Source organism: Ictidomys tridecemlineatus, chromosome 10 (assembly GCF_052094955.1).
Source record: "Ictidomys tridecemlineatus isolate mIctTri1 chromosome 10, mIctTri1.hap1, whole genome shotgun sequence".
Lineage (NCBI taxonomy): Eukaryota > Metazoa > Chordata > Mammalia > Rodentia > Sciuridae > Ictidomys > Ictidomys tridecemlineatus.
The window spans coordinates 3,751,868-3,775,638 of NC_135486.1; the positions used below are offsets into that span (position 1 = coordinate 3,751,868).

General features: G+C 52.3%; 1 protein-coding gene and 1 long non-coding RNA gene across 3 annotated transcripts; both read left to right on the plus strand.

Moving 5' to 3' along the window:
- Positions 1–1,461: 1,461 nt before the first annotated feature.
- On the plus strand, positions 1,462–9,702 carry LOC101970885 (lymphotactin). Its single transcript, XM_078022271.1, has 3 exons — positions 1,462–6,345; positions 8,506–8,620; positions 9,366–9,702. Exons 1-3 carry the CDS (start codon positions 6,285–6,287, stop codon positions 9,529–9,531), a joined length of 342 nt encoding a protein of 113 aa, XP_077878397.1. The 5' UTR covers positions 1,462–6,284; the 3' UTR covers positions 9,532–9,702.
- Positions 9,703–13,118: 3,416 nt separating this feature from the next.
- LOC120887444 (uncharacterized) lies at positions 13,119–17,195 on the plus strand. 2 transcript variants are annotated; one of them, XR_005730688.2, is made up of 2 exons: positions 13,119–13,335; positions 15,980–17,195. It is a non-coding gene; the product is annotated as an uncharacterized LOC120887444 (long non-coding RNA). The 2 variants fall into 2 exon arrangements; XR_013426332.1 differs by lacking the exon at positions 13,119–13,335 and adding an exon at positions 13,514–13,598.
- The last annotated feature ends 6,576 nt before the right edge of the window (positions 17,196–23,771 follow it).

Consider the following 23,771-nt stretch of genomic DNA (forward strand, 5'->3'; position numbering starts at 1 on the left):
GGCTCTAGGCCCACCCTGCCCACTGATGGGACCACAGAACAGCTTCTCTGTGCACTTCCTGAGGCACCTGTTGTGCTTTGGGGCTGTTTGGTCTATCATCGGTGTCGTACCAAGCCCGGGGTCAATGCCTGAGAAAGGGGCATGCTCCTCCCTTGACCATCCGGGGCTCCCAGACACTCAAAGTTTCACTTCAAGTAATGGATGAGGCTGTGCAGCGCGGCTCACACTGCAGGGAAGTCTAAAACACTCGTATTCACACATCCCTCTCCCAGCACGAGTCATGCGTTGTTTTTAAAATTCTTCCTGTTTCTAAGACAGCGCCTTACCCAGCGCACCGTCCACTCGCTCACATATCACGTGCTGCTCTCTCACACTCTTCTTTGCCTTTTCATTAACCTGAACTTGAAGGTAAAAATTTACCTACAAACTACCCAACTTCCTTCCTTGCATCCTGTCTACCTGACAGTCTGTGGTTTGATTGACAGGGTGAAAGAGAAAGAGCATGGTGTAAGTGGGGTTCTTGTCCTGGCTTTCCAGGGCTGCTTCTTGGACAAGGCACCCACGTAACAGCCAAGGGACACACCGTGGCAGAGCCCTGAGTAAGAGAGGGGTGTCCTCTTCACCGCGGCTGGACGAACCTCCTCCTGAATGTCAGATCCCTGCTAGACCTGAGGAGAGAAAGGAGCGGTCCAGGGGTTCCCCTAACCCGGGCTGAGGTTCTGCTGGACAGGCAGCCTGGAGGTTTGCAAGCAGGGTCTGCCACCCCTGTTGGAAGGCACCCCAAGGGCCGTCACTTCATGTGTGACTGGCCTTGCTCTTGTTGGAAACTTACGAGAAAAAACTTGTGATGAAAATTCTTTCAGAAAGGAAAAAAGAAAGGGGCACACAGTCCAGTGAAACGGAATTCATGGGAAATTCATTAACATGATCGGCTTCCCTGGTTAAAATGACCGATGACACCCAGCACTGGTAAGGACCAGGGAGAAGGGGGCCTTTCATACAGTAGTAGTGGCAGGGTCAATCAGGTCCGGTTTGCTTCAGCCACAGCCGGTTTCATGCCGTATGCAGCCATACCCAGAGTTGACTTTCAGTTGACAAATCTCACTTTGAATGCAGGAGTAGTGGCCATTGAGAGCTGTCTTGTGTGGCCTCAGTCTGCCAGCCAGCCTTGCCCTAACCTTGGAAAGAAAGCTGTATGTCTGCAAGGAAGAGACCATGTTGAGTTCAGGGAAATGTGTGTGCCCATTGCCGTGTGGGCTGCCAGGCACGCCTCAGTGGCTTGGCCTTGGAGCCTGGCAGCCCTGGCTTTGAGAGTGGTGTCCTATTCCTGTGGTGTCCAGCTCTGTCTCCGCCCAGCCTGTGTGAGCGGGCCACTCACCTCTTCAAGCTCCGCGTTCCAGTCAGTTCATGGTGCTGCCCATGCTCAGTGAATCTGCACCGCCGCGTGGTCGGCCGACTGACCTGCGAAGGCCCATTGACCCGGAGAGGTGTTGGGAGGACAGTTCACCGCAGTGGTTAAGTTTGGATTTGGGTGAAAACTACTTTAAAAACACTTTTCTATAGTGTCTAGATTTCTTTATCTCACTTTATCTTGATCAGCACTGTATCAGAAGAGTACAGTGTTGTATTCTTTTAATCTTTTAATCTTGGGGGGAAACTAGGCACAATCTAAGAGACGTCGTACTTACACGGCATGTTTCAAAGAAAGTCATGACCACAGGGATCTTTCTTTTGCTTTTAATCTTTACATTGAAGTTGAGGGGCACGCTCAGATGGCCATGGGCAGCAGCTGTGGTGGGGGTCGTAGGTCCCCAGCACCTATTAGCCCTGCTCCAGGCACGGGCGTGGCCTGTATTTCCCAGGAGCGACCCCACCCACTCCTCTCCCCAACCCTGGCTTCTGGACAGGTCCAGGTAACTCTTCCTCACTAACACAATGTGGCCACAAGCAGGTGCCACCTCTGGGTGGTTGACAGTAGGTGTCACTTCTCCAGGCTCAGGCTCTCTCAGGCCGTGGCCTGTGGCTTCCTGGCCACCCTGGGAGGACAGTCCCCAAGACATGGTGTTCAGGAATGCCTGCCTGATCGCAGGGGCACAGCTAGGCATTCCTCACGTTTACCCAGCAGCCTATTAATCCAAATAACCAAATCGCACCTTGCACGGTGGCCAGTCTACCCTCACCTGAACGCTGCGACGTCCAGAAGCACTTCCGTCTACGAGTGGCTCTGGGTACACCTGTGGGGTGGATGTGCGGATCCTCACACGGTGCAGAAGCTCAGCTTTATGTGACAACGCCTGATTGCTCTCAGTGTGTCCTGCTGCTTCCTGCGGCCCTAGAAACCCACGTTGCTCCATGTTTTGCCATCGCAGAACTGATCTCAGAGTTATCAAGGTTGGCCATTTGAATGGAAGGGAACTGGGGTCTCACTGTGGTCTGATTCTTTTTTCATGACCACCAGTGAGTTGGAGAAAGGTGAGGAAGGGGGCTTGCTGGCCGCAGCTCAGCCACCGGCTGTCTTTGCTGAGTCTGAGCGGGGCCATGGGGCACAGACACACCCAGCCGTGGAACAGAGGGGTCTGAAGCACACGTGTGCTTGGCTGTGTGCCAGGCGGTGTGGGGAGGGGACCACTCCAAACCAGAGGAAGAAAACGCTGTCGTGTAGAGAAAAATCGCCTCGGGACCCCGTCTTAGGTGACATGCATGAAATTAACACCAGTGGGGCTGAAGATGCAAACGCCAAATGCAAGAATTTAAACCCTTTTGTCAGAAAAGAGGTAAACTCTCTGCCCTTGGGGAAGAAGAATGTGGGAAGGCACCAAGGCACTAACCACAGACAAACCGCAAAACACTGGGCCACGTTAGAATTAGGGGGCTTTGTTCCTCGGGTTTTTGTCCCATAGAGGTAGTGAAAAGACCCACCCGTGAGGACCGAGAGACGTGTTCCCAACACCTGTGAGGGGCACCTGGCAGGAAGAAGGATGACGAATGCTTACACCCAGCAAGAGGAAGAGAATTCCTAACAGATAATCCGAGAAATCCAGGATACAGGTTCCACAGGAGAGGAGATCCGTACGTGGACCACAGGCTGATGGGAGGGAATCAACACATTCAGAGCAGGAGGGAAGGCCTCTTGCTTCTGTCCTGCACCCTGCCGTCTCCTTCCCTCCACAGCCAGCGCTCTCCTCAGCACCCAGTCATACTGCTCTGCAGGTGTGAGAGCTTGCTCTGTGTGTGCATGGCGCACTCACACTCCTGCGCTGGCTCAGTCATGCGCACTAGGATCATCTGGCATCTGAATTGAGCGGCTCCTTTGGGCCAGCCAGGAAGGCTGGTACCGGGCTCTAAGAAGACAGCAATGACCAGACGAAGAACTCACGGAGGAGGTGGGCAGTGAAGGGGCCAACAAGTAAATGTCATTACATCAGAAGGTGCCAGGTGCTGTGGGTGAAAATGAAGCAGGAGAGAGACCTGGGGAAGCCCAAGACCTGGTGGATCCAGGGAGGGGCCAGGCTGCGTGTGAGGAAGCCACATACCAGGCCCCAGTGGAGCCAGGGGGTAGGGGTGGCAGGAGATGGCCTGAGGTGGACAGGAGAGGCCAGCCTGGGCCAGGGAGGCCCATGGCATGCCTAAGCCCTTGTGACGACTCTGGATGTGACTCACAAAGGTGGACGACCACTGGGGGACGCTCTGGAGAGGAGCCACGTGGTGTGGCTGGCGATTTGATAGGATTCTGCGGCAGGTGTGGGACATGGATCCAGATCCACTGACCCAGGGGAGAGGTGGCGCTGGCTTGGGGGACCATGGGGTGGACAGTGGGAAGAGTTCAGATCCTCTTAGAAACAGAGAAGCCTCAGGATGTTCTGACCCATCCGGGCAGCGTCCAGGAGGAGGAGGGGAGAAGCAGATGAGGGGTTCTGGGGCACCTCCAGGTGCCGTCCTTTCTGGGTTCTGTGCTGTTGCCCTGTGGGTGACTGTTCTTCTGCAGCAGAGGCAGGACCCCATCTTTTGACAAAGTGAGAATTTACCCTGAGGGTTTAAGAAACTCCATTTCAATGGGCTAAATGAAAACAGCCTTTGGTCAGACTTTCATCAAAAACTGGAGAAAGCCAAGGCACTATCTCCTCCTCTTATGTTTCTGTTTTTATTGCTTATTTTATTTACCTTTTAAATGGGCGGAAAACACTGCAGGCATTTAGTGGACACAACATGATGTTTTGAAACACATATAGTGTCCCCAGTGGAGTGACTGAATCTAACACGCACACCTCACAGCTGTTTCTGTGGTGGAGACGCTCAGCGTATTTTAAGAATACGACGTATCAGTAGCTATAGTCACCATCTTGTACCAAAGATCTCTTGAGCTTATTTCTTCATCTAACTGAAACTCTGTGTCCTCTGACTAACATCACCACCATCGCATCCCCAGCCCCAGGGGACCACCATTCTGCTCTCGGCTGCTGTGAGATCGACTTTTACGTCTTCCCACCACGAGGTTCTGAGCCTGGCGCATGGCGGAAGGTAACGTCTTATAGGTTCTTCCTGTTACCTCTGGTGGCGGGACCCCTGTAGTGGTTGAGTAGCGTCCGTGGAGATCACAGGCCAGTTTCCCTGTCCATTTGGGCCCTGATGGGCTCAGGCTGATTCCGCGCCTTGGTGGCTGTGAACGGTGCTGCCATGGCATGGGAGTGCTGGAGTGTCTCCAGCAGCTGGTCCCCTCCCTGGACACAAGGGGGTCGCTGGGTCTCACGGCAGTCCTGCGCCTGGGCTTTGGAGGAAGCTCCATACCGTCCTCCCTAATGGCTATATGAGTTTCCATTCCCACCGGCCATGTGTAAGAGTTCCCTCTCCCTGTGAGTCTGAGGTGACCCCCACATGTCTGTATTTGCAAATGGAAGGACGAGAGCACACTGGTCCTCGTAAGTAGGTTGGATGGAGGAGGTGTCCAGAGCAGACATAATTTCAAAGCCATTCTGAAGTTCAGGGTGAAGTCTGGCTGGAAAATTAAATGTCAGCCATGAAAAATCTCTTAGAGATTATCCTGTAATTTCCATGGAAACAGGAATTTATTTTCATAATCCTAATAGCAATGGCAAAACCTCTAACTATATATAACACGTATTCAATAAATACATTTTTGTTGATGCTTACGTAAATAAAAAGAAACAAAAACTGAGTGTCAAAAGGCTGTAGCACCATGGTGTGCTAAGTCCTGCTGGGGGCGTTGTCAATTGAAGCCTGTTCTGGAAGGTTCCGAGGGCAACAGACAACAAGAGCTATAAAGATGACTAAGGGACTTTACCCAGCACCCACTTCTGATGGTAGAGGGGCTTATGTCTGCGTGCACTAATGAGAGTTGATCTTATAGACCAGATCATGCCACAGTCAGTTGTAAGGGGACGGTTGAATGTGAACAGGCTTATATTTGCTTGAAGTGGAGGCGTGGAGGTTGAAGAAGCACAGGGAGATGTGAAGTTGATGTTAGACAGCACTTACATTGTTCACAATTATGCAAACATGTAGCCCAGTACTCGTCGGGAAAACACCAAAAATAGCAACTGTCAGAGTGGCCAGTTTACAGATCCTTTCTTTTTTCTCAAATGCAGTTGGTGCAGGACAACTTGGCAGTAGCTGTTTAAGATATATATTAAGTTTCCACTAAAGCACACGTGAGAGACAAGCTCACACTTACGTCAGTGTTTCTTGGGCAGTGGGGCAGAGAGGGGCAGAGAAATGGGGGCAACGGGATGAAGGGTGAGGAGAGGAGTGAGGATAAAAGAGGCCAAGAAACGAGGACCCAGTGAAGTCGAGCCCCTGCCTTCCTGGGGTGGGCACGGCAGCCAGGCTCCTGAGCCTGGCGTGGAAGCCCCGTGGCCAGAGGCAGGTGGGATGGGCCACGGTGACCACCGCACCCCACTTCCTTCGCTCTGCCCCATGGTTGGGCCATGACATAGGCCTGGGGCATCTCTGCAGTGGAAGATCTGACTTCAGACTGGCGGCCAGAGATGAGACAGCCCGTTTCTTCTAGGTAGAAATTTGGTTTCACTGACACGTTAACCACAGGAGGAGAGGAGAAGGCCACAGGGTGTGGGGTTAGTGTGAAGGGGCAAAGGAACCTTCTGTTTTAAGATCAAAAGCATCGGTGTTGCAAAGACTTTCCGCTATTCCACACCCACCCCGAAAGCCCCCTCACCACAGGAAGTGCCTCGCGCTGACCATGGAGGGATAAAAGAGGCCGGCGGGGAGCCGACCCTCAGTCTCCTGAACAGCTCCGCAAGACCCCAGCCATGAGACTTCTCCTCCTGGCCCTGCTGGGCATCTGCTGTCTCTCCGCATGCACTGTGGACGGTGAGTGGAGGGGCAGGCTGCCGGAGGGCGGGCGCATATGGGGGTTGACTCAGGTTTTGACTGGAGTTACTGCTTTCCCAGGCTAAGCCTATGACTTCCCCTATGCAAAATGGGACTGGAGACTCCCAAGACAGAGCACTCGGTTACGTGCTGGGTTTTAGCTCTTCCTAATTAGGTGATCTGGAGTAAATTTCTTAACCATTTTGAAACTGTGCTCATTTATCCCTAAATTATACTAATACCCACCTAGTATTAAAATGAAATGATCTTCTGATTTACTTATTTATGGATTACTTGTTTATTTACTCACATCAAATCTCCTTATAAATGGTGATTTTTGATTAAGGGTAGCTACAGATGGTGGTGATGATTATAAATGCATTTGTGGCTTTTACTCATTTACTATTGATCTTGATAAATCCTCAAAATCTTGAGTTCCATTATAGTGTGGGAATAAGATTGAGGATGTATGTTCTGAAGCAAATCAATGTTTTATATTTATTAAAATCAAACTAAAAATGGAAACTCATACCTTCAAATCCAGAAAGTCAAATTACCTTTAAGTAAGCGGGAAAGTCTATTATTACTGCTAAAAATGTTACCATTTTAGGATAAATTTCTTGAATTTGTAGGTGCTTACATGGTGTGAACAGGTAGATCAATACCTTATAAATGACCCAACAAACCTGCAAGTCATGTCCAGAGAAGATTCAGATTCCCTGAGTCTTGTCTGGGCATTCAACAGGCATTTCTGGAAGGATCAATTTCTCCTACTGGCTGGAATTATTTTATACTTTTCCGTATCCTATTGGTAAATTTGTAATATAAGGTTATAACTAGGTAAAGAGTCCGTGAGTAAATGAAGCAAAGACCAGGACTCCTCGACATTGGGCAGAACAAAATATTGATGAAACAAAATAGCTCATGACCACTGAGTTACACCACGTGTGGCCATATGCCTGGCGTTTTTCTGAGATGGCAGGTGTCACATTTGGTGGGATGCAGATCTGGGCAGGGCCGTGATGCTCTGTGAGAGGCCGAGAGCCGCAGACGCCAGCCTCACATTCCCAAGTTTCCTACTGAAGGAGCTTTATAATCCCCTGGTGCTCAGCTTCTTGTGTTCAGAACTGGCTCAGAACCGGGCAGAACAATCTTTGCTTTGACTCAAACTTCAACAACTAACAACAGACACACGACGTCACTGAGCGTGAGCGAAAGCTTTTGTGGTTTAGAGGGCAGTAGGATGCGCTGGGTCCTGGTGGCCCTGTTAGACACTCACACAGAGAAAAATGGCTTCTTAAATAGTGAAGGGAAGAGAAAAGAAGCCAGATTTTTTCTTCTTACTGAGTTCAGAGGCAGCTCAGCATTAAGAACAAACCGGCAACGGTAGAAGAGGGAGGGCACGCAGACCGGCACGGGAACCGGGCAGGAGCCTGGTGTCCACTGCACGCTCTCAGAAAGCCTCTGACCCCAACCTGAGCCTCATGGGCCACTGCTTAAGGTGCTTGTGGGTGGAGATTTCTGTGAACACACCCAGTATCCACAGAGAAGGAGAAAATGGGCCCTCGGAAACTTTGATTAGATCTTGCCCAACCATTTATATGGCTAACCCTCCCAAGCCAATTCCCCTCTGCAGTGCAAGATGCTCCTTTCAACTCACCAGTTGAATTCCTCTCGGCCACTCCTTTGAGGGTGAAGCCCCCCCTCACTGTATTTCACATTTTGCCATGAAACAAGAACACCTTTATCTATGCTTTAGTTAAAGATGAGCTGCCTCCCCCGTTGGATGCCGCCTTGTCCCCTTACTCTCTGTCACACGACCCTCCCATCTCACAGGCAGCACGGTAACACAGCTATTGGAAATTCTCTGTTTACCTGTTTTGTACCTGACCCCCTTTGAAGACGTGCTGCATGAAATCAGGGTCCACCTCTGTCCGTCTTAGTGCCCGAAACCCTCGGAACACAACAGGCCTCGGCAAGAGCTGTGTGTCCCTGAATGAGTGGGCATCACTGGGCCGTGTGCTGCCCATCGAGGTATCTCTGTGAAAATACACATGTGCCATGTGACAATGACAATTCAATTGCTCTCATCACAAATTTCCTGAAACAATACCATTGCCTTGAATGTGACCGTCTTGTCTCTCTGCTTCCTCTCTCCAGGTGTGGGCAGTGAAGTCCCTGAGAAGAGCGTCTGTGTGAGCCTGTCCACGCAGCGGCTGCCCATCAACAGGATCAGGACCTACACCATCAAGGAGGGCTCCGTGAAGGCCGTGATGTGAGTGTCTCCCACAGAGGGCCTGGCGGGGGGGACAGCAATATGGAGAGGGAGCAGAGTGGGTGCTGTGCCTCAGAGGACACCGGTCAACTGGAGGAGAGCCACAGCCTGACCCACAGCCCTCTGCCTGGCCCCCTCGTCTTGTCTTCACGCAGCCCCACCAAATGATGGTCATTGCCAAAGTCTAACCCCAAATAGGAATCTGAGTCCTCTTTCCTGATTTGACCTAAGAGCAGAGCAGGTGAATGCTGTGCCCAGTCTGAGGCCAGTGCAGAGACGGCAGCCAGGCCACATGCGCTTGGGCAGTCTCGGGGCACAGGGTGCGGAGCGGCCTGCAGAGCCCGTCCCTCTCCAGGATCTCCTTTGCAGGAGGAGCAGCTGTCCCTGGTACAGAGTTGCCCAAAGGAATTGAAATAAAGAAATCACTTCAATCCAAAAAATTAGTATGTTTAGGTTTGAGAAAGAGGCAGATGCATAGTAATTGAGCAGCTGGTCACTAGGGTCCAGGCCAGGTGTGACACCTGGTGGAACTGAGGAGGCAGGGCGGGGGGAAGGCTCTGGGCACTCCTGGGGGCACGGTCCTGTGGGCTGCAGCCAGAGAGGGAGCTGTTCCTCTGTGGTGTCCTGCTTCTGAGGGTCACTCCTTCTGCTAGTCTGTGCCTGAGAGCTCTTCCAGTCTGTGGGCGGCTCCTGACCCGAGGGCTCAGAGCTTGTGGCCGACTCTCTCTCTCTTCTTGCATGACAGTTTTATCACCAGACGTGGCCTGAAAGTATGTGCTAATCCAGAAGCCGAGTGGGTGAAGTCAGCGGTCAAAAGCGTGGACAGCAGGTCTACCACCAAAAGGAGCAAGCTCCAGAGCAGCCCCCCCAGGGCCCAGCCCACCACCACAGCCGGGACCCTGTCCAGGTAGTGCCTCCCGGCTGCCGCCAAGCTCCCGGTTCAAGCTCATGGACTGACTAATTAGGCTCCGCTCACCTTGTACGCAAGTGCTGCTTGAATAAAACCGTTTCCCTGGGTTTCTATCTTCATGACTTTTGTATCCATTCACCTTCTGTAATTAATAAATATTTATTGCTGCGAATGGTTCTCTGGCCTACTCTTATGTGAGGGAAGGGTAACGTGTCGCTGACGTTCTGTCCTACGTGCGCCTCTCTGAGGTCCCATGGCCTCCGGGGCAGGCGGTCCCCACCAGGTGTGTCTGACCAAAGCCCAACTCACCCCTGAGGGTCCCGCTGTGGTGTCAGGAGCACAGTGCGAAGGCACTCGAGGGCCACCTCACCTCGCCTTGGTCATAGTGGGAGGGGCAGAGTAGGGGACACCCTCATCCAGCTGTCCCTGTCCCCGTCCTGAGCGTCCTCATGGGTGGTGTCACTCAGGTTGGGTCTGGAGCTGAGTCTTTCAGTGCTTCGTTCTGAGCTCTGCTGTGAGGGTGGGAAGGGCAGGAAGAGGCAGGGCTTTTCCTCTCCCAGGGTCTGGCTGGCAGGAACTGGAGTTGAGGTGCAAGAGGTTCTAAAGTAAAATTCAGTGCTCTAGGACTCTTGTTCTTCCCCCCTCCTTCCCCTCCCTCCCCCCCTTCCCCCCTCCCTCCCTCCCTTTCCCCCTCTTTCCCCCTCTTTCTTTCTTTCTTTCCTGTCTCACTCTGCGGCCCAGGCTGGCCTCAAGCTCTGTCCCTCCTGCCACAGCTCCTGGGTAGCCGGGATGCCAGCTGCGCTCTGATGCTAAACTCAGTGCTTTCTGAACTGGGCAACCAACTCGCCACCCCATGGCAATTTCTTACAAGTTATGCTTTATTACCAATAATAATATGCTGTCTTACAAGTTATGCTTTATTACCAATAAGCTTTTGATGTCCCCAGACAGAGTCACACGGGCATCTCTCGATGTGATCGCAGTCTGCAGTGCACTGTTAAGGTTCCCCGGATCCCTGGGCGCCCAGACCCTCTCTCCTCTGTTCTCCTTGAATTGCTGGGTGGCTTCGTGTTTGTGGATTTGCTTTCCAGGTGGCGGAGGCGGCGTGCCCGGTTCCATCTGCCCCTGAACAGTAAGAGCTGCCCTCCCTTTGACAGTGTCAGTAGAAGGGGACATGCCAGCGCTGCCCAATCCTGGGGACACTCAGCGCGTCGAGAACCTGTGCAGGTGGCTGAGGGGCCTGCTGGAACCAGCTCACCTCAGGTCGAACCCCTTGTGAGCTGCAGCGGGACCCTGAGCTGTGGCCTCCTGGGTGGGGCCGCCTGTCCTTTCTAATGGCTGAGTGACCACATGATCTTTGAAGGTGCTTTAAAGAAAACAAGCTTTAATAAGTCAGAATAAAGCTCTTGCTGTCTGAGGAGTGAAGGTAGCAGACTCACCCAGGACGGACAGAGGGCTTCCCGAGGCACTGTGTTTGGGCACCCCGGGAGCCCAGGTCCGGCTTTCCTGAGGCGGCAGTGACGTGGTGTGTGGAAGGGGACAGCAGCACTTGACTTTCATCTCATTAAAGCTGTCTCAGTTTGGGGAATACCTAGCTTTTATTATAAAGCAGAACCACGTTCTTGCTTAACAAATTGGGCTCACATAATCACATAACAGACGTTATTTAAAGACAAGCAAGAGGCCTGAGAAGGCTGCACTGGCCAGTGAGGGGTGGGGGTCAGAGTGGAGCCCTGGAGGCAGGCCCGCCTGCCCTGCGGCCTTCCTCAAGGTCAGCTCAGGTGGACACCTGGAGAGGCTGTCTGGTGGCTGCCAGGCCTCTCCCGTCTTCCCTCTCACCTAGTCATTCGGCAGGCGTGGGCGGAGGCTCGGTGGTGCCTGACCGCAGACACAGGGTGAGTGCAGCCAGGTCCCCTGGGGTTCCCCAGGGGACAGCCTCCTCTCTCTGCTCAGTACAGGCCCTTGCCGTGGCCCTACAGGCCAGGAGCCTGGGGGTGGTGGGCGCAGAAGTGAAGGCTGACCCTGGCGTTGGGTCCTGGCCTCCAGGAGCCAACACAGGAGGAGACAGAGCAAGCAGGGAGGACACGTGGTGCAGCGTGCGAGGTGACAGGATGTAGAGCGGGGGACACCAGGAGCTCCTCTGTCTAGACCTTATCCTGAGGCCCGAGGGTCAGTTCTGCGTGAAAACTCATTCTGACGAGGCCTGCCACGAGGGGACCCCGTGCATGAGGACATGCAGTAGCTCTTCAGGACTGAGGGCCCAGCGAGGTCAGCCAGCGAAGCGGGGCAGAGGAGCGGTCACGAGGGTCCACATCTGCCAGACCGAGGACTGCTGCTTGGTTTTAAAGCCCATGGGACGTGACAGGGCGGCTGAGTGGACGGTGAGGGCGGAAAAGCAGCCACAGCAGGAAGCCTGCAGGGAGGGGGCTCTGGGCTGGGGGACCTGCGACCTCCACCCAGCAGGGGGCAGCCTTTTCCTTTCCTGCACAGGCAGGGGCACAGGGACAGGCCCACCTGTCCTAGCTCTGGTGGGGCTCAGCTGCACGTGCTCTGCTCCTCTGTCCATTCCTGGGCTGCAGGCAGCCAGGGTTGGGGGAGGACGATTACGATTATGAAATTCATCACAAATTGTTTTTATTGGCCAAGATCAAAATTGGCACCAACCACCCCGAGGAAGTGGAGGTAGGACCGAGGAGCAATGAGCTACCAGCGCAGACTCCGGTCCACAGCCAAGTGTTCTGTTTTACCCACTGTCTGAACCCTGGCGGAGCACAGTCCCATCATCAAGAAGACAGTCCTCAAATCCATTCCCACTCACATGCTCCCAACGCCCGGCTCAGGGCTCCCCTCCTGCCGGAGACCTGTCTGATGTCCTCTGTCCAGGTGAGGCCCCTCTGCTGTGCCTGCTCAGACCCGGGGGCTTGCTTCTGTCATGGTCAATAGTCCTGAAACACTATTTTTATTCATCTTTATTTTCTGTCTTACTTGGTGGTCAAGGTGGGGACTGTGAGCTTGGTGCCCCTGGTGCCCAATACGGAGACTGGACAGCACAGGCTTCCAGTCCAGTGAACAGACACCATCTCCTCTGTACCTCTCCCTCAGCAGTGAAGATCAAAAGGTACAGACCGTAGACCAGAGGGCATTGAATCCACTCTGGGGAAGTTGGCATGGGGGTTAGAGGGCCCAGGGGTCATGGAGTAGCTGGAAGTTGGATAGGGAAGGCCCAGAGACAGGCCTCAGGAAGATTTAAACCAAGGGGCCCAGGTAATGGCACCGTCAGAGCTGAGGTTTAGAACAGCAACTTGGAGGGTGTAGGAGATGGTCAAGGGCAGTGGGACTGGCTAGGTGACCACTGCCTGGGTCCAGGTTGGAGGAGAGGAGTCCTGAGGTGGACGCAGTGGGAATGAGAGCAAGAGGCCTGGACAGTGTGGCGTGGCGGGTTGCTCCCTGGGTGTGGGAATGAACCAGGGGCAGGAATGAAGGTCCCCTAGTTCCGTCGACTAAAGACAAAGCACATGGATTGGTAAGATTCTGGTTTAATTTCTGCTGCAGTTACTAATAAATCCTGCAGAAATAGAAACAGACCAAGGAGAGGGAGGTGGGAAGGAAGAGGCTGAAGAGAGAAAAACGGGTTGTCAGCCCGAGTCCTCACGTGAGAAACTCAGACAAAGGCCACATGACACTTTTATTCCCCTCTGACAGACAACCCTTCAGCAAGAACGAGTAAAAATAAGGCTGAGATCTGTGGACGCCTCACGCCCCTTGGTGGGGGGTACATATAAATGGAGTCTCAGAGTCTCCACCGGTGAGTCACCAGCGCTATTTTAGAAGGGCTTTGTCACAGGCAGTGGGAGGCAAAGAGGAGCAGGGGGGTCTGAGAGGAGAGGAAAGAGACCAGGTGGGAGGGAAGGGCGCTGGGTGGCGGAGCCTGGCAGGGCTGAGAGGTGGGGCCTCTCCTGCGGAGGAGCCAGCCGGTGCCGGGTGGGAGGCAGTGGAGGGTGGGAGGCCAGGGGAGGAAGCCGGAGCTCTGGTGTTGGAGGCCAGGAAGGAAATTCAGAGGAATCTCAGGTAGGGGGAAGTGTCCCCCGCCCCCAGAGAGACGTCAGCCAACGGGTGTTGATTTCTGGCCACACCGTGGGCAGCTGCCAAGGCTGTGCAGTGCCTCCTCCCGAGGCCCCTGACTGCCCTCCCTGAGGCGGAAGTGCTGCGGGGACGCTGGGGAGAAGCCTCGCCTCCTGCCACAGCCAGGAGGACCGCGGATGGCGGTGATCTCCGCCAGTTCTAAGGGCCCTCCTCCCCCTGTCCCCAGGAGCCCCCGTCACCCGCTCAGTGCAGGCCCCAGCGCCCCCACTCCGTCAGAGTGGAGGGGTGGGCGCGGGGAGGGCCGGGAGCAGAGTTCTGGCAGACCACCCACCGCAGGTCAGGGGTGAGGGCTTTTCTAGAGCTTTCTCAGGCCCCTCCAGGGACTCTGCCCTCAACTGTGGTCCTGGGGACCTTTCATTGCGAGTAAACGTCTGGACGCGCTGGGCAGCGGGACGGTCTTGTCTGCTGCGTGGCTGCCGCTCAGGCAGCAGGGCCTGCAGGGCCGCCACTGGCCAGTCGCTGAGTGGGCGCTGCTCGGAGGAGCACCAGGCACAGCCCTGGCCACGCCGGTCGGCAGACAGTGGTTACAGGTGACGATGCCCACAGCTGAGGACATAGCAACAGAGAAGGCAGAGGTCCCCGAAGATGGCCTGGTAAATGGAAGGACGGAGATGACAGCACATTTCTTTCAGAGAATCAGCTCCACGAGGCTGGGGGTGGCTGCCTGGCTGGGCTGGCTGAACTCTGGGTTGCTTCCTGGCTCAGCGGGAAGGGCACTGGGCCTGCTCACTGGGGTTTGTCCTGGACGTCAGGCAGGCTGGTGGTGACCTGCACTCAGGTCATTTGGTGACTTGGGTAGGGCTGGTGGTGCCTGGGGCTCAGAGAAGGTGCAGGTCGCTGTGTGAGTTTGTGCCGTGGCTGAAGGGGCGTTGTCTGGCCCATGGAGGATGAGCAGATAGTAGCAAAGAGTCGGAGCCATGTGAGCACAAGTCACCGAGGTAGAAAGACCAAGGTGGTTTGGTCAAGCTGCCCCTCCCACCAGACTCTAACTCTGTGTTGGCCAGGCCCGTGTTTCTTCTACCCAGGGCTGCATGGCAATGCCTGGCGGAGAGCAGGGCACCAGGCAAACACTGCACATGTGTCCTAGAGGAGTAAGGAGTGGCAGGAGAGTCGCGGTGACCGTCACACACCTGTGCCCACACCAGTGGCAACAGTGAGTCCCAACACCTTGTGCTCATCCTGACTCGTCCTGGAGGCTGCAGGCCCCAGACCACAGCCAGGAGCACAGAGACCGAGTGGCCTGTCCTGCCCCTTGGCTTCCCTGTGTGCTGCTGCAGCTCAGCTTGAGAAGAGCTTGGCTTCACCTCTGTGTGCTTTATGAGGGAGCGAGCGGCTCTGCTGGGATGGAGCACGTCCACATCGGACGTAAGAGAGGTCCTAGGTCCTCTCTTGATTAAATGTCAGTGTACTCTAAAAGTTTACATTCTGTACAGTAGATTTGTGATATTTAATAAGGAAGTCATCGGAGAGGGATTGCTTGGTGCAGCTGGGTTTGTTTCGTGGTCTGAGGCTAGTTACAAATGCATGTTCAGATCATGAAAGTTCACCTGCTTGCTAACTGATCTTATGAACCCTTTATAATACAAAATGTGGAAAAGAATTCATTTAATTCATCCTCTTTTTTCATCGCATCTAAGTCTGAATTCATTAAGAACACAGGAGAGTTAAACTTGACCACACTGAGGGGTAGCAGATTATCTTCAAAGTGAAAGATTAGGGTGACTAGAAGTGGGGAGGATAGCTGATTTCTGGTCACATTCACTTTGAAAAATTAATTTCACAGAGTTGATAGGATATTGGTCATACTTACCTGTGGAATTCATATAACAAATAGTGCTGTAGGGAAAGATGAGAGAGGAAAGGTTTGGGCACCTCTTTCCTTGTAGCCACGGAGGCGTTTCTCCACCTCCTGGGCAGTGACAGGAAGCCAGGTGGGCCAGCGGAGGAAAGTGGTACACTCACCAAAAGACCCTGCAGGCACGTTGTCCTGATGCCCTGAAAATAAGAAACCTTTTGTTAGGACCTTTTTCTTGCATTGATTTGCTAAAGTGTCACAGCAAAAGGCAGGAAGGTGGGAGGGTTCTAATATTTATAAATGAAGACCAGCCGCTGGCCTGAGACCACAGAGCCCAGGGAGACGGCAGACCTGGGCCCCATTCTCTCCTTTGTGTTCTTCAAGCACTCTGCATTGAGTATTTCTTATCTTCATCATCAGAAAAGATTCGATAAGAGTTACCCACAAAGTGCACTCACAAATCTTTACTGGGAACCTTGTCCACTGATCGGTGATCCCTTCCTCCCGCCAGGTCTCAGCTTTCTCAGAACTGGACGCGGAGGTCCCACCCACTACCAGAACTATAGAAACGCTGGCGTCGGTTTCTCCTGAGACGTTGGCAAACAGAGACAGGGTTTGAAGCCCTGAGGACCTGAGTGTGGCCCAGAAGTCAATGGGTGATGCTGGGGAGGCCAGTCACCCTCAGTCAGCACAGCGACAAGGGCCTGTGAACAGACAGTGTGCAGGGGCAGTGTGTTCCAGCTGCAGCTTCTATTAAGAAAACGTGATTTACTGTTTTATGCGGAAATACAGAGTTGCTCTTAGGCTTCATTGAAAAGTATGCACGAGCAATGTCAAGGTGGGTACGCCGTGCCCCCTCTGCCAGGCAGTGTTGAGCTGACTCCAGAAGGACCCTTAGGGATTCCATATGCATTTTCTGCAAGGAACTTAAATCTGTTTTGTAAGGACAGCTGTAGATGAAGAACAGAAAGGACTCTCTTCTATGGCAGCTACCCTAGCAAGCCTGAAGAATGGAACCAGCTTCCCCCATCAGCCGTGATTCCGTCATAACTCTTCTTTTAAGCCTGGTGTTGGTCTGAGCCAGCCTGGGCTGGGGGTGGTGGGCTGCAGGGTATTGCTCTCTCCCCAGGGGTCAGTGCAGGGATGGTTTCAGCCTAATGTCATCCACCATCTCATCCCTCACCTTCTGAAACTCAGGAGAGACAGCGGAGGGTAGCCTTGTTTGCCTTTCTGTGTAATTGGCAGAATCTCGGGGAAGCACCAGAGCAGCTAGCCCCGCTTCCTGGATGTGTTTTGGAGAGGTACCTCACACCATTGTGGCCCTGGGGGCCACCGTTCCCTTTTGTTCCTTTATCTCTGGCACCAATATGCTCCGAATGTCTTGGGTCACAACTGTGTCCACACTCCATAATATGTTGGGAAGATATCTAAAATACACAAGAAGAGATAGAAGAAAGGAAACTAAAACCAGTCTCTTGACATTGAGATGAGATTAAAATTTGCAAATAAGCATCCTGTACCTTTCTGGATTACATTTTGTGTGTACAGATTTCGAACCATTTTAAAAGTGTTGTTATCTCCTGATCACACAAATAAATCACACGCGCAACTCTGACGCTGTGCTTTAGGCTCTGGAGGAAGAGGGAGATGGTGACAAATGAATGTTATCTATCTTTCATGTTCCTACCCTTCTAATCTTGATGCTGAATTAAAGATGAGAGATGAAAGGTTTGGGCTTCTCTTTCCTTCTAACCAAGGAGGCACTTCTCCACCTCCTGGGCCGTGACAAGAAGCCAGATGGGCCAGCGGAGGAAAGTTGTACACTCACCAAAAGAATTTATCTAAGTGCGTGGAATCTTCAAGTTTTCTGTGCTGTGTCTATTTCGGGGTGCAGAGTCGTGGGACTGGCTTCTCTGAAGGCCAGAGCCCGTGCTGGGAAGGCAAGACAGCGGCAGCAACGTCTCTGGTGTTTGCATGACACAGATTTTGCTGACATACCAAGAATCAAGGGATTCGAAATCATTAAGACCATTACCTTTGATTTAAAATGAACAGAATAACATTAAAAAATGACAAAATCATAGAATTTGGAGGGAAATGGATGGCATTAGAGCAGATTATGCTAAGTGAAGCTAGTCAATCTTTAAAAAACAAATACCAAATGACCCCTTTGATATAAGGGGAGTAAACAAGGACAGGGTAGGGACGAAGAGCTTGAGAAGAAGATTTACATCAAACAGGGATGAGAGGTGGGAGGGAAAGGGAGTGAGAAGGGAAATCGCATGGAAATGGAAGGCAATCCTCAGGGTTATACAAAATGATATATAAGAGGAAAGGAGGGGTAAGACAAGATAATACAAATGGAAGAAATGATTTACAGTAGAAGGGGTAGAGAGAGAAAAGGGGAGGGGAGGGGGGATAGTAGAGAATAGGACTGACAGCAGAATACATCAGACACTAGAACGGCAATATGTCAATCAATGGAAGGGTAACTGATGTGATACAGCAATCTGTATACAGGGTAAAGTTGGGAGTTCATAACCCGCTTGAATCAAACTGTGAAATATGATATATTAAGAACTATGTAATGTTTTGAACGACCAACAATAAAAAAAAAATAAAAAAAATAAAATAACAGAATAACAAAGCTCTGTCGAGTGGACCTGTTTAGCCACTTTTCTTTGATGCTGTCTTGATGGAGTGAGTGTGGACTTCAGCTACTAAGTGACTCACAGCTTTGGGACAGACAGCCCTGGCCTCAGGTTCTAGCCTGGATAGTCGTAGGCTCTGTGACTATTAATAAATTGCTAAGTGTCCCCGAGCTTCATTTCCTCCTCTGTAAATAGCATGGCCTGCCTTGCATCAGGGAGCCAAATGGCTCAGTGATGAGCAAAGCAGATGCAAGAAGATTGCCTTTCGAGAAGGGGCAGCAGTGGGGACGCACACTCTCTCCCACGCTCAGGCCAGACTGTGCCGGGAGGTGGCGAATACCATCAAGAAACGTGGAGGAGGTTATGGGACAGGACGGGGCGGGTGGGGAGGGCTGTCAGGATGTCTTCTCTGGTAATCTCATGGGCCAGAAGGACGCGAGCGGGCTGTGCAGACACCTCACTGGAAGACATCCCAGGAGGCCAGGGGCGAGGCAAGAAGGCCAGGGTCCCCTGAGCGGAGCCCACAGGGCCTTGGGGCCACAGCGGGGCTGTGAGTTTTCTTTGGAGTAGAATGAGGAACAGTAGAGACGTTTGGGCAGAGCCATGGTGTAATTTGTTTTACATCTTTAAAGGACTCTTCTGCTAACTGTGGGGAGAACAGATTCTAAGGGGTTAGGAGTGGCAACAGAGATTCCACTTAAACTATTAACTAACGTAGGCAAGACATGGGAGTGACTGGGGTGGGTGGCAGCAGAAGCTTTGAAAAATGATCACATTTGGGATTTATTTATTTTGGTCCATATTTTAAATAGTTTTGCTGAGGTATAATTTATATATCACAAAATTTATCCATTTAAAAATAAAAAGAGAATGTTTCCAGCAAATTCAGAGCTGCACGAGCATCACCACAGTCGTCTTAGGTCACTTCCGTCACCCCCGAAGGCCCCTCACCCCCATTGGCCTCCAGTCCCCCGCCAGCCCTGACCGGCTTTCCCTGGACACTTCACACAGAGGCTGGAGCAGCGCCCGAGGCCTGAGTCTGGCTCCTCCCCTTGGGGTTGCATTTGAGGTTCATCCAGATCGTGGCGCAGAGCAGTCGCGCACTCCGGTGTCTGAGTGATACCGCTGCTGGGTTCCCCAGACCCGTTGCTCTTCACCAGTTGGTGGACATCAGATGGCCTTGCTCTGCGTCTGAGGTGGCCAGTGCCGTGTGAGCCCTCACCTGCAAGTCTGTGGGGACGTCCTCACTCTCCTTGGGTGGATACCTGAGGCTCCCTGTGCGGCGTGTTCTCTTCTTAAGGCACTGAAAACCTGTTTTCCAAAGTGGCTGCACCATCTTCTGTCGCCACTCAGCAGTGGGAGTGTTTGCGTCCCTCCAGATCCTTCTCCAAGCGAAAGGAGCCTGTGGAAGGAGCGTGGACGGAGGCCGCATTCGCACAGAGGGGTTTTGTGGGTTGGGAGGTTTTGAGGAGGCCTGCTCCTGACTGACCTTTTTCTCAAGGCCATCAGCTGAGGGTGGAAAAGAAGATAGAAAGGTGTGGTCAGTTTGGAAAGAGAGAAGAAAGCAAGAAACAGAAAGCTACCAGAACATCTGAGCTGTTCAACTTGAGAACCTGGCTAGCCTGAAGGAGGGATGAGGGAGCAGCCAAGGCGTTGTGTGGTGGTGAGGGCGCTGGTGACGGTGGATCCCGGGACCACGAGGGAGAGACAGTAGTGCAGGGTGGCAGGGTCAGTGTGTTGGGGTTACAGTGGGGTTGAAGAGCTGTTGGATCAGGTACGAGAGGAGGGGATGCAGAGGCAGGCATGTGGAGGGAGCCCAGGTGACAGACGGGTGATAGACAGGGTGCCACATTGAGGTGAGGACATTGCATGGCCACAGAGGTAAAGGTCTAAGGTCGAGGTCATCAGCCCAATATTTGAAAATAGAGACTTCGCGTGTGGGTATGGTAATGGGCAAGATGGACAGCAGGAGCACTGTCCAAGGAAGCCGGCGGCTTACAGCTCACAGGTGAGCACCCCCACAGGTCTTCAAGAATGTTCACTGAGCAACCAAAAACGCCATCTCCCTGGGTGTCACCCACGGGGACAGACGTTGGTTCGTGTTGTTCTGTCCTGTGGCCGAGGTCTTGGTGCTCTCCGTGTGAAGTTGTGTCTGGTAGAGGGCCAGGTGTCCAGGACAGCACGCACCTCTCTCCCTGCTGCCATGCTCTCCAGGTCCAGCTGCACCGCCTTGTGGTCCCAACACTGTCCCATGGGCCGGAGCTGGCTCTGACCCCTCTCCTAAGCACCCTGCAGCTCCTCCAGTGCCCTTGCACAGCGCCCTTGCACAGAGTCCTTGCACAACTCCCTTGCACAACTCCCTTGCACAGCTCCCTTGCACAACTCCCTTGCACAACTCCCTTGCACAGCTCCCTTGCACAACTCCCTTGCACAGCTCCCTTGCACAGCTCAGGAACCGAGAGGGCACGGGGGGGGGGCGGGCACTGGGCCCCGTGAGAAGCCCACAGCCCTTCCTCCTGGGCTCAGGGTATAGACTCGTGCATCAGGCACGGTGCTACGCCAAGCCTATGCATCAGGAGTCAGGAAGAACATGGAGGCCAGGACCCAGCCCCACTAGGAGGCCTGCTGGGGATGCTGCTCAACAGAGTCCCCTCCTCCTTGTCAGACGCTGACCTGCAGCTCTGCAGTCCTCACTACCCCCTGACTTCAGTGACAGCCTTGGCCCCATGCCCCCCACAGTAGGAGTGTCCTTCAACAGCCTCCCGTGTAGCTTGGTGTCCCTTATAGACAGTGTCCGTGTTCCCCTCCTGCTCCAGGTCCTCCTGTTGGCCCTGCCTCAGGGTCACTGGATTCCCAGGGGCTTGGTGGAGGAAGCTGTCGTCTCCACAGGTGCCCCCTCCAGATGCCCAGCCATTCTGCCTCTGTGCCATCACACGGCACGGCAGGCTGGGCCCAAACACAAACCCACAATCCGCTGGAACATCTGCAAACCAGCAGAAGCACCTTTGGAGAGAGGGTGGAACCGAGGAGCACTCTATCTGGGCTCTGGGGACTGGACGGGGCTGGACCTGGGCTCTTCAGTCTGAGATAAGCCCTGGATGCCATTCAGTCTTCTCATTTTCACACTCCTAGGTTGTTCTGTGCATCCTGCCACAGTTATTAAAGAACATGTGGTTTCACAGTATTACCTTTTCCTCACAGGCACTGACAAGTTCTTTCCCTCCCCCAAGACATAAAGGTAAAATTATAATTGTAAAATTGAACCTTGAGGACATACCAAAGTAAGAAAACAAAAAACAAAACAAAACAAAACCCGGTGAAATTCACTAATAATCCTACCAACCAGATCCTGGAGTTGTTGATATTTCTATTTGCTTCCTCCCCAGGCCTGTGTGATTTCCTTGAAATAGAATTGGGACAGTAGCTTCCCCACTGCTCAGATTATCCACAGGGAGAACTGCTCCAAAAGCCCCAGTGGCTGAGTAACTTGCAGTAGTACTAAATCTTATCAACAAGCACTGCAAAACCACAATAGTTGATCTTATAATCAAGATGGCTGCCTGGTGAGCAAGAGGAGGGGGTAGTGTATACAGTGAGGATACACTGGACAAAGGGATGATTCCTATGCCAGGCAGGATATAGGGAATGCTGTGAGATTTCATCTTGCTACTCAGAATGGTGCAATATTTAAAATTTATACATTGTCTATTTCAGAAATTTTCTATTTAATTGTTTCAGGCTGATTGTGTGTAATTGAAAATGTGGTAAGCAAAACTAGATAACAGGGAACTGCTGTGACTTTTTTTGTTTAACTCTAAAAAATCCACTAGAGATTTCTTAAAGATCTTATTACTGATTAGTTTGAAGAAAAAAAGACAAAATAAAATTAGAGCTAATATAAAGCATCTCCTATTTCTGATTTTTTTTTGAAGCAACCCTGAAACCCTCTTCTTTCAGAGCCTGACCCTCCCAGTCTATAGTCCTATTTATAATCACAAGAAAAAGAAAAGCAATAAAACAAAAGATGTGAGCTGACATTTCCAATTTTTGTCCTGCCTCAATGTAGTGGGATCCCTTTGCCTCCCTTCATGAGTAGTGGCCAGGTGCTATGATTGGTAGGTTCCCTTATGACCCTGAGATGTTGGGGAAAGGGCCGAATCATAAATGCCACTCCATAATTCTGGTGTTGGCGATATTTTTTATCTCCCCCGAGAAGATGTCTGCAAAATGGTTTGTGGGTGATTTGAGCTGAGCTGTCCAATTCCTTTTTCAAGAGAATTGAGAAAGGGGGTCTGTGTCGACCCAGGCTGCCTGTTCCCCAGGTTGATGTTCGGGGGCATTTCTGAGAGCAGGTCAGATCTGCGATCCGTTCCACTGGCAGGCCTTCTTTCCAGGTGGCAGGATCCCTTCATGAAAACTTCATTTTGGCAAGAAATATAGGCACACAAGTCTGATGTAATAAAAATGCATTGATTTGAATTTTCCTCAAAAACAAAGAGCACCTATTTATTGTGGAGCATGTGTGGCTGTGTACCAGTGGCCGTGGGTTATATGCCAAAGGTATCAAGCCTGCTGGTTCCTGGAAGGGCCATGGTCCCTGCGTCTCCTTTGGTTTTGCTGTGCTAACATCTTCTCTTTTATGTTTGGATTGGGAACAGAAATGTCAGCTTGAGCACCTCAGGGAGAATTGTTCATCTGGTCCAGGAGGAGCTGAGGCAAATGGTAGCTTAACAAACTGACAGATGCTCCTGGCTGCCATCCTGAGACTCACGATCCAATTCTGCAGCTCAGGCTGGACTGGGTAAAGGGTGTACCAAGTTCACACTGGCAGAGGGGAGTTTCCAGACAGATGTTGGTTGCTGTGCCGTTCTGTGAAGCCTCCCTCCACCCCACCCGCCTAGTCTTGCACGTAAAACTCAGATGCATCGTCTGCACAGCAAGGCCATGGCTGGCCCTGGAGGCCGACCTCCCTGCTCCATTCCAAGCCAGCGGCATGCACACTGGGTGACTGTGACATGTTTTGATGGTCACAGACACACCTAGAGCAGTATTCCTTAGTCCACCAACAAAAAATGTGCAAGAGACAGCTCTCTGTGTTTTCCAGATCTCTCCCTCACGTTGATTTCACCAGGATCGAGCCATTCTCAGTCAACGCGGACTCCTCCATTCCCGCCTGGAGTCTAAGTTCAGGAGATGTGAATAAAGTTTCTGCTCCAGACAAGGGTCCATCCAGACCTTGGTCCACAAGAGCATCTGTCTTTCTGCACAAGTCACTCAGGACATCCCGGAAGCATGTCTCTAGGGCTTTTTCCTTTGCTTCTGAGCTCTGAGGACTTCTTGCTGATTTTGCACCCGACTGGGGATCTTGACCTCTCTGTTAGGGGCCCACAGCTCTGTCTCTGTCCAGAAAAGCAATCCTCTGGCTCATCTCCACATCCCAGACCCATCTCCTTAACCTTCAGATCAGCACTTAGCCCTCTTAAAGTAAGAGTCCACATGCTCACGCAGAGAGGTGAACCACACAGGTGCAGGTAACGGGCAAAGAATCAAGGTGAGTGGTAAGGTTGTCAAGATTATACCAAACAAATACAAACATGCCACACATCTATTTTATTTTCCCTTTTACATTAAAGCCTGAACCAATGTCCCTGT